This window comes from Apium graveolens, chromosome 10 (genome assembly GCF_009905375.1).
Source record: "Apium graveolens cultivar Ventura chromosome 10, ASM990537v1, whole genome shotgun sequence".
NCBI lineage: Eukaryota > Viridiplantae > Streptophyta > Magnoliopsida > Apiales > Apiaceae > Apium > Apium graveolens.
In genome coordinates, this window is record NC_133656.1 from 200,022,349 (window position 1) to 200,033,815 (window position 11,467).

At 27.6% G+C, this 11,467-nt stretch overlaps 1 protein-coding gene across 1 annotated transcript; it reads right to left on the minus strand.

The window, feature by feature from the left end:
• Positions 1 to 9,996: 9,996 nt before the first annotated feature.
• LOC141691608 (uncharacterized) lies at positions 9,997 to 11,216 on the minus strand. Its single transcript, XM_074496378.1, has 2 exons — positions 10,816 to 11,216; positions 9,997 to 10,513 (listed from the first exon to the last, which is right to left on the minus strand). The coding sequence occupies exons 1-2, from the start codon at positions 11,214 to 11,216 to the stop codon at positions 9,997 to 9,999; spliced, it is 918 nt and encodes a 305-aa protein (XP_074352479.1).
• Positions 11,217 to 11,467: the final 251 nt, after the last annotated feature.

The window sequence follows — 11,467 nt, forward strand, 5'->3', positions numbered from 1 at the left end:
TCATTTTCCTTTTCTTTCTTTTTCAGAAATGTATTAAAGAAAAACAATAACACTTTTTTAAATTAAATGACAAGAATGGCTATTTTTAATATTTTAATCATTTTGATCAATTGGTATCTCAAAAAGTTTTACTTTTTTATTTTATTAAGTAATATATATGTATTTTAGAGTTTGAAATACCCCGTGATATTTGGGTATATATCTCAGAATACATATTTTAGTTTGTTTAAAAAAATTAAAAATAAGGCCAAACACCAGGCCTGAAATAACAAGTCTAAGAGCTCTACAAGGCTATTAGCTATCATTAGCTAAAATAGAACAAAATAGATATTATGTAAAATTTGTTGAACCTATAAGTAATTTTACTTTAATCAAATTAGCTAAAATGATGTTATATTTAAAAAGGTTTTATTGTTATTTTTAAATTTCAAAAATTATATTAAATAATTTTTTTAACATATATAGTTGTGAATAAATTATTAATAACCAATTAATTATTTTTTTTAGTGAATATAAGTGAAACTAAAATATTAAATTGATTAAAATTTAGCTGTCACCTAGGTTTTATTGCTAACATGTGCATCCCTTTGAGATGCTTAGACATTTTTGTCACATTTTTCAAATTTGTTTGGCCATCATCCCTTCTAAAACTAAAATAATTTTAAAAGATGAGTTAACATTTTTTAAATAGTTTATATGTGTAGCATGTTCACTGCACACATTACTTCAACATGATATTATTATTTTGTATAAAACAAAATGTTATATAGATATAAATGTATTTTAATCCAATGATTATACTTTTACGACATAAGTGATATATTATAATTTAATAGATCTTTGTTATAGGTAAAGTTTGTAATTAAAAGTAATGTCCCAATTATAAATAAAACCCAAAATTTATAAACCGGTATATGTTTAATATTGGAGATCATAAAATCTATTAAGTATTTATCAGGGAAAATACTAAGATAGTAGTTAGTTCATTTTCAACAAGTACTAATTTATCATTACTAATTATATTAGTAAATCATAATTTTTCATGCTAAATATGATTTTGGTACGTAAAATCTATAATATATTATTATAAGCGAAACATGATTTCGTTTGATGGGTTGATTAACACATTCCTAAAGAGTATGTTAACACATTGCAAAACAAAGTTTAAAAAATATTATTTAGTTAAAAAATTAAATCATATATATAATATAACTACATACTATGTAAATTATTATCCAACTTAATTTTTAATTGCACTCACTTTTTTTTTACCTCCGGAATCAAATACTTTAAAATTAATTTTAGCAATTCAAATTATAATATAACAAAATAATTAATAAATCAAAAAAAAATAAATAAATAATGTCATATTCAAAACACCTAATTTCCTACAGGCTCTCTACCCGCGCCGACCTATTTGCTGTAGTAGGAGGACAAATTAAGATTTTAATAATCTAAATTTTGAATTCATCAATAATATAATATATGTCAAATAATATGTAAATATTTTAATTTCATTAATCTCAATAATATGTTATTATTTTTTTATAATTTATTTATATAAAATAATAAAATAATAAATATGCAAATATTAAAGTCAGCCCGTGCATCGCACAGTTATAGGCTAGTATGAATTAAGTGAAAAAACGGCTAATAGGGGTCACAAATTTTGTGAAAATTATATTTTATTATAGTAATATTTGATAGGTCTTTCTCTGCTTCATATCAAGAGACTTATTGTTTTTTTAAGTTCCTGCCTCGTTCAGCTTCGATTTCCCAGTGTTGTCCTTGGATTATTACATTGTGTTTGTTTTTAAAAGTTAAGTCTATGATTGGTCCGTATTTTGTAAAATTTTATCAAATTTTTATTAGAGGGATAATCATGGAATTGGACTAAATTTTTAAAAAATAATTCGTCCTTAAAATTTGAACTAGGATTGTTTTGCCCGCGCTACGTGCGTGCCATTATTTTTGACATTGTAAAATGAGAATTTTTGTTGTTTATTTGTTATTGTTTTTAATTTAAAACTAAATGATAAAAAAAATTCTAAGAATATCTAATAAAATAGTTTATTTTAGATTTTGCCTTGTTCTCTTTGGTAGGTAATTTTTTTTATTTTATGTTTTGTTATTAGCATATATAATGTTGAAAATATGTTAATTTGATTAATTTATTATGCTACATATTTTAATAATTTAATATAACATGTTACACTGCATGATGGTTGGATTGCTTTCGGCAATTTTTTCAATCTAAAGGTAGGAGGCACTTGTAAAATATAACGCAATCTTGTAAAATTTCTTATAGACGAAATGAATTTATATTACAAAATTGAAATTATTGGTTTTTAATTGGAAATTACAAAAATATTTTTATATCATGTTGTACGATTTTATATAATTTCCTTTTGTAAAATAAAGTCCCATTAATATTTTTCTTATGTATAAAAGCAAGATACAGTATGAAAATTATGGATTAAAATGGAAGTTATAGATTAAAAATATTAGTGTAAAAAAACAATGCATTTAATTTACTTGAAAATAAGTTGATATATTGCAATGAATGGTATACCATTGACAATTCATATAGTTAAATTTCAGCAAAGTAACAAAGCAAACTATGATAAATAATAGGACAAAGCAATCAAAAACTTAATTATCCAAAAATAGACTTCATTACGAACCAAAGAGCAAACATAATTAAGTTCATTACAACCGTAATTTAAAAGTTTGACAAATCAAACTAAAACAGCAAAATTGAAGAAATAAAGTTCAAAATAGCAAAACATATTTGAAGCAAAGGCCCACATTCCTCATGGTTGAACTAATAGTAATTTTTCCAGAAACTTTGGTCAGAGTTCTTAATCCTGCATATTCATAGGCTTGATCAAGGTGATGGCAAGTAGTAAGATAATCAATGAAATGAAACCAATCCAAATTGTGCAACTTACACGTTCCTTCTTAATGTTTTTTAGCCGAACTGGACCTCGAACTTGTTTCCCACTCTCTTTCTGATCACCAACATCTGCCAGTTCTTGCATATTTTCCACCACCACATATTTAATTTTCCTTTTGTTAGGCTTTGTAGTTGTTGATTTCTCAGTATCAGGAGTGAAAGAGTCAAGTGAAATGCTCTGATTTGTAGAGATATTTTCACTTAACTATGAACAAAGTCAGATTAAATTCTTAAATATTACAGATACAACATAACAACGTAATTTTGAATTATATGTATAATCTTTACCTCTGAAATTCCATCTGCAAATTCAATATTTCCAGTATGATTATTTGAATACTCCACGGAGTTAACACCTTCCAAAATATCTACTGCTGTAGAGGCAAGATCTTGGTTTTACATTGTTTTCTATTATTTCTATTGTGCAAGTGTATTGCTTTCCTTCAATATTTTTTAACACTGCTGGGAATTTGTCCTTTTTTCCAGACTAAGCACATATAAGACAATAAAAATGTTACTGAATACAGTTTTGAAAATTAGCATAGTTTGATAAATTTTGTAATTCATTACCTTCTTTTGCTCCATGAAAACCTCATATACATTTTTTCCAGAAATTCGTTGTACCTCACGATCATATAACAAAATAGCAGCCCCTCCGCTATCATCTTCAACATTCACACATAACTTGAAACTGTTATAGAAAGCATGTGTTAGTAATAACTAAACAATGTTTATAACTTAACTTTTCAATACTGGACTGTAAAAGTGTATATAAAATAATATCAAACCTTTTTTCTGATACAGGAACAATCCTCTTGCACTTTTCACACTCAAAGTCATGTTTCAGTTCTTTCACTGGTAGGTGACATTTTGTGCAGATGTAATGCCACCAGTTGGACTTTTCTTCCACATCAACAATTTTGACTTTGCACATGACATGTTTCTGTGAATGTAAATTTGAAGACTTAATATTTTGCATAGCCAAGAAAAATAAGTTAATTTCATAATACCTTGATATAGTCATCACTTAATTTCTGAATGGTGGCCAAAGTGAGGATTTTTGGTTTGTCAATCTCAACCTGTGTTGGATCTTCAATCTTGAAATCTCCTTCATCATACCTATAATTATATTTGTTATTGTTCTGTTGATATTACTCAGCGTACCATTACAAATTTACTTTATAAAGCTATGACTATATACCTCTCACGAAAGTGTTCAACAGCCGGATGATCATAGTTAATGAAAAACCTTGTTGCTGGAAGATTTGATAATTGCACTTCCTCTATTTCATATAAAAATAGTTGTGAATAATGAGATGTGAAACAATATGGTCTTGGTAACAAATTTATGACTATGCATATTTTCTCACCCTTGAAAAGACCATATCTACAGCTTGATACAATAGCAATGATAGGTCTAACATGTTGAGCTTTTACTTCCTTATCAAAAGTTATTGCAAAATCATCCCAGAAGCAAAATTTTACTGAAGTCCTGGTAAAACAAAGTGCGACATTACACACTGATATCTTTAAATATAGTTATGTTACAATTATTAAAAGAAATATGAAAAAGTAATCTCAAATCAACATAAATGATAGATTTTTATACCTTCCATCAGTCATTGTGAAACGCAGCTGTATTTGTTCTACATCGTTGTTGTTTGTTAGTTGCCTTATGTTGTAATCTCCTTCAATTATATAACCAATAACATCTGCATTATCAAATACATGTTACTACAATTCTTTGGACATGGATTTGCACAGAACATGACATGTCTCGACTGATGAATAGTAACCTATAAGCTGTGACTTTGGCAAAGTAGTTGGCAAATCTTTGACATCAGAGAAGTTGTAGAAATCAAACACATTTCTTGGAATCATGTTATCATAATTTTCAAGTACTTGCATGTCCGTACGACTAGAAAACCATATTTGCTTATCGGACTGGATGCATTTTATTGAATCATTATGATAAGTCTTCACTTGGACATTGCTGATTGTATAGATCTTTCCTTCAACAATCTCACATTTATATCTTGGATGTTGTTTGGCCATACAAATGCATGGATACGTGAATGCTGCGATATTTACCAAGTTTTGTTTCAGTGAACACAGTGAATGAGTTATGTGAGATATAGAAATTTGAGAAAATAACTAACCCTATCATCCACTAAAAGCAAGTTCTTTCCCTTGAATTCTCTTCCAGCCTTTGAGCTGTAGCTATCCCATTCACGAACCAGTCTCACTCTAAGATTCCAGTCGAATCGTCCTTCATGCAAAGAATCAATGGAATCAAAGATCTTCATGATATCCTGCACAGTGAATATAATCGATATTACAGAAATTTTATTATGATTTAGATTAACTTATGATGCATTCATCGGTACATTACCTTGTGAACTTTAGTTCTTAAAGCTGCGCATAATATGTCGAATAGGGTTTGTAAATAAGAATGTGTTGCATAGTAGAAATATATATGATAACTATATATATGCATAATTTATGGAGGTGTGTAGAAAGAAGCTGTCACAATTGACGCTTAGATTCATGTGCTTCATATCCCGTTAAACAATATAATATTGTATGGAGTGACATTTGTGATTGATTGTATTTACTGCATACAATAATTATGATGAAGTGTTTCCTTGAAAATGTATAACTACAACTGTTATATGTACCATAAATTTGTTTTGAACTATATCAGCAAGATTGATTGTATTATTTATTTTGTTATATACGCAAGATTTTGTGATAATGACAGTAAGTCCAACAGTCAAGGAAGTAATTTTTGACAATCAAGAAAGGAAGTTATAATTATTACTTTAATTTAGGTGAGTAGACATAACATCATGTCTTGAAAGAATCAACACATTTTTATTGAGAAAGTAATTAATGTGAAGAAAAATAAAAGAAAGATCATTTTACTTTGAAAACAATATTTTTGAAATAATTACTTATAAAATATACGTATTTTACATATGAAGAAATAAGATACAAAAAACTAATGTATTTTATTATTAATAATTTTTTATATAACTTATTCATATATCAAAATTACTATCTCTAATTATGTGGGTTTGAAAATAATTCACTCTCTTCTTCTAAACCATCTTAAACGACGCATTCAACTGTCATTGTGATTTAAGGCATACACACAACACGTAAATTTAGTTTAGTATATTTCAAATTTAACGAAGGTTTCCATATTCTCACTTTGAAGACGCTCATAGAAACCCGTCATGGATACTGGACATGATATAACTCCTAAATTTCTTGCATTTGTATCAGAAGATGTGATTCAATCAAACGAAGTGGTAAGATTCATTCTATTCGTACACTGTATGATATAATTTCATTCTATTCTAAATTTGTTTAAAATAATGTTGTAGATTATCCCAGAAGTTTTCTTTGATAAGTTCAAAAACGGACTAACAATTTTGTAAAGTTTATTTTTCGCGATGGAAGTAAGATAGTGGTCGGAGTTAATGAAAGTAGAAAGGTTTTCTTTGGAATAAAAAAGATTTTCAAGAACTATAATTGTGGGCTTGGGTCTTACCTTCTGTTTGAGTACTTTGGCACTGGACGATTTTATGTTTTCACCTTAAACAATGGTGGTTGTGAAATTGAAGATGCAGAACGATCGGGAAATGTTAACAATTTTCACAGATTGCAAGGTATGATAAGCGAATTGAATTTTCAGTTTGAGTACTTTATGATGATTTTGTACTACTATATTGAATTGTGAAGTCATAAGCTTTGTCTGATGCAGACTGCTGTTCAATTCAAGGTGTCTGGAAGTTTCACACAAAAATTGATTCTTCAATGAACCTAATTGATATTGTAAGTATGTTTAATAAAATTTGATATGACATTGTAGTAGTCAATGCTTATGAAGTGTATTTTAATCTTTGATTTGTAGGACTTGCCTACTGCATTCTTGAATGAATTTGGTAGCAACATTCCTATGGTTATCTACTTGATTTCAAATAATGGTGATGTATATGAAGGACGTTACTGTGAGGTTGAGAAGAAACTACATGGTGTTTGCAGCATCATTCATTTCATTGGTTGTCGGCAACTCATTGATTGCATCATAACATATGATGGTAATCAGATGTTCTACTTCTCGGCATTTAATGAGAATGGAATAGAAAGATCTCTCATGAATGTTCACCTGCAATATCCTGGTAAGAAATCTCAATTACTATACATTTCAAACATAACATAGCCTCATCATGTGATATATTACATTGTCTATTCATACCATGCGTTATGACTTCAGATTGGAAGATGTCAGACGAAACTGAGTTCAAAGTAAAAATCACACAATCACATGTTTTGCCACATTGCTATGGTGTTGTGAGTCATTTCTATACAAAGATTCTCTCCCTTTTGAAAAATTTATTTTCTTTTCATTAATTGATGATCTTTGCATATGCAGTACATACATATTCAGTTCAAACCATTAACAGATCATTGGAAAAATGGAACAAACATTATTCTTCATCATGGTTATTCTTCTTGGTTAGTGAAAGTGAAGAAAAGAAAGACAAAGATAACACTGCATGATGGTTGGATTGCTTTCGGAAATTTTTTCAATCTAAAGGTAGGAGACACTTGTTACTTTGTTATGAGAGAATGCTTCACCGAGTTTGATGTGACAATAATCAAGAAGGAAGATGTTGATGTTGCTACTTGGTCATGTTTTATGAGTAGTTCTGTTTTAGAAGTTCTGTTGCTATTGTATGACATTGGTTTAACAAAACCCTGTTCTATTTATTATTTTGGATTAATGTTTATCTAGTAACTTCGAAGAATTGTTTGTTTATTAAATCAAGATTGTCAAGACACAATTTTAAGGAAAATGAATTTGCTATGTAAAAACTATGTTTGTAAAACATAAAAACTATATTTCATACGTACAGCATGTTCACTCTATATGATAAAACTTTTGGATTTACATATTTTAAATATTGATTTATAATTATATAAATAATTTTGAGATTTTATCAAACCTAAGTAATAAAACATAAAAATCATATGTTGAACACTATTATTGTAGTAATTTAACTGAATTGAAGGTAAAATTCTAAATTTTTGATTGCAAAATATAGATTTTGTATATATTTCATCTTATGTTGAACAAAATAACACATTTTTTAAAAATATTTAAATTTAGTTTCGTTATCATGTACATATAGCGATTTCAATTAGTAAAATCATATAATTTCCTTATTATGAAAATAATAATTTATTGGTAAAACAAAATATATGCTCCTCGGGAAATATATATTTTCAAATTACATTGTACTAATTTTTTTTGCATATAAGTTAAATTAAATATCTTTAACAGTTATTAATGATTTTTCATATTAAGCTTTAAATATTCACATATACAATTAATTTCATTATGATCAACTAAAATGCCCCAGAATATTTAAATTAAAATAAATTTAAATTAATTATGATCTACATGTACTGATTGAAAATAATAAAATTATATAATTGCAATATTAGGGAAGAATAATTCATTTATTAAATAAATATTAAGCAATATTATTGTAGTAATTTAATAGAATGAAAGTTAATTCTAAATTTTGGTTGCTCAATTATAATTTTGTATACATTTCATCTTACGTTCAACAAATAACAATTTTTTCAAAGTTTTGTTATCATGTACATATAGGATTTCAATAATGGATGAAAAGTAATTATTTTTACAACTTAACATATGTTACTCATAAAATGTTCAATTTCAAGTTACATTGTCATAATTCTAATTATTGGGAAGTAAAAAATATTTTTTAAATATTTCTTAATCAAGTTACATAAATTGGTTATTATTGTAATTAAATTAATAAAATGTCTAAAATATTTAAATTAAAATATGTTTGCGATTAAATATAGAATTGCAAAAACAATTGTACAACGAAATATATGTTACTCATAAAGTTTCAAGTTATATTTTAAATATTTATTGATTAATTTACATAAGCTGGTTATTATTGTAATGATATTAATAAAATGTCCCTGAAAATTTAAATTATAATATAAATTAAATTCTTATTATCTACATATAGTGATTGAAAATAGTAAAATTATATAATTTCAATATTATAGAAAGAATATATATTTGTAAAACAAAATATTATACAATATTATTGTAGTAATTTAAATGAATGAAAGGTAAAATTATAAATTTTTGGTGTGAAATTATAGATTTTGTATACATTTCATCTTATGTTAAACAAAATAACACTTTTTTCAAAAATAACACAAAATAACACATAATGATCTACTGAAATATCCCAGAATATTTAAATTAAAATAAAATTTAAATTCATTATGATCTACATATAGTGATTGAAAATAGTAAAATTATATAATTGCAATATTATGAAAAAATAATTTATTTGTAAAAAAAATATTGCCATATTATTATAGTAATTTAATTGAATGGAAGGTAAAATTCTAAATTTTTTATTGTAAGATTACAGATTTTGTATACATTCCATCTTATGTTCTACAAAATAACACATTTTTTAAAAATATTTAAAACTCATATTTAAATTTAGTTTCGTTATCATGTATATATAGTGATTTCAATTAGTAAAATCATATGATTGCATTATTATGAAAATAATAATTTATTGGTAAAACGAAATTTATGATCCTTTTCAAATTAAATTGTAGTAATTTTTTTGTATTTAACTTAAATTAAATATCTTTATAGTAGTTATTAATGGATTTCCATATTAAACTTCAAATATTCATATATAAAATTTTCATTGTGCTCTACTAACAATAATATTGATCTCTAAAATTAATTAATTACAATATCATGTAAATAATGTTTTGGTTCAAAGAGAAATGCTCATATATGTGATTAATAAAAAACAACACATTACCTATAGAAAAAAATTAATGACAGACTAAAAAAAATTATCTGAAACAATGTTAAACATTGAAAAAGTAGACCATTCTTTAATATCTTTGTTAAATTATTGACATTAGAGGTGCTATACATAAGTAATATATAGTCAAGATTCTAGATCATAAAAAACTTCTTCATAAACTACATTCTTTGTAGTTGATGTTGTTCCTCCTTCTGGTTTCTCAATTAACATGATCAAGCCATCTGGAGAAGTAACACGACTGACAACTACATAATACTGTCCATGACAGAAAACAGATTCTGGAAGATACAAACCAACATGGTCTAGTGACTGGCCTTGAGACTTATTGATGGTCATGGCAAAACAAACTTGAACGGGAACAACAAACTTGAACGGGGAACTGGACTCGAATGAGATTGAAAGGAAGGGTTGTATCAGTTGGGCACAGTTCAATGCGAGGGATGATGTGCCTAACTCCACCAAATGCCCAGTCATAATCTCGCAAAGAATGGTATGCTTCAGGCATTTACGTACGATCATTCGTGTTCCATTGCAGAGACCTAAACTTTGATTCATATTCCTAAGCAGCATTACCACAAGTCCTTCTTTCAAAACTAAATCATGAGGTGGAAGGCCAGGTACCTTTTCGAGTTCAGGTACTCTACAGGAATGTTGCACTCAAATCATCATCATCATCATTAGTAACAGTCCTCACAGAATCTGCACTTTTGTAGGAATAACACTCTCCAGGAATTTTCAAGAATCAACTTATTGACATGATCGACAACTTTATTCCTAGGAGTCAATATGGCTCTTTTTTGAAGATATATAAGGTCCATAAAATTTTCTCCAAATCAGGATATGTATGTTTAATTAAATCATCAATTGTTGCAGAATCAGATAGTATGCAAAATTTGGAGGAACATCAATCGTAAAGTCAGATTTTGTACAACTATCTACAACATTTCCTGCCTTCCCATCACCAATATCCAAAACCCACTGACAGAATTTGTTCCTCCGTATTTTCTCTTCATCAGTATTACAACATTTAATCTCATATTTCTTACTAACTTAAACAATTTACATTGACACCACAAAGGAGATGACGTAGAGGCACCTACAATATCACTCCTAGAACCTTTTGGAACAACTGGTAATATTTGCCTGAAATCACCACCCAATAACATGGTAATACCACCAAATGGTTTCTCACCCCTATCTACAGATACATATTTCATGATATCACGAAGAGTACGATCTAAACATTCAAATGCATACCTTCCTTGCATTGGCTTCATCCCATATAATAGACTTGTCCGCTTCAATAATTCCGCAATATCAGAATTTTGGGCAATTGAACACATACTTGTATCATCCAATTTCAAAGTATCTTGAATCGAGAATGAGCAGTCCTACCACCAGGCAACAAAGTAGCAGCTATTCCAGATGAAGCAACCGGCAACACAATTTTCCGATCAGAACGTAACTTTGTAATAATTGTATTCCACAAAAAAGTTTTCCCACATCCGCCACTTCCATACACAAAAAAATACCGCCGACTTTCGTACTGATTGAATCAAGAATTGCATGATAGACATTCATCTGTTCTTCATTC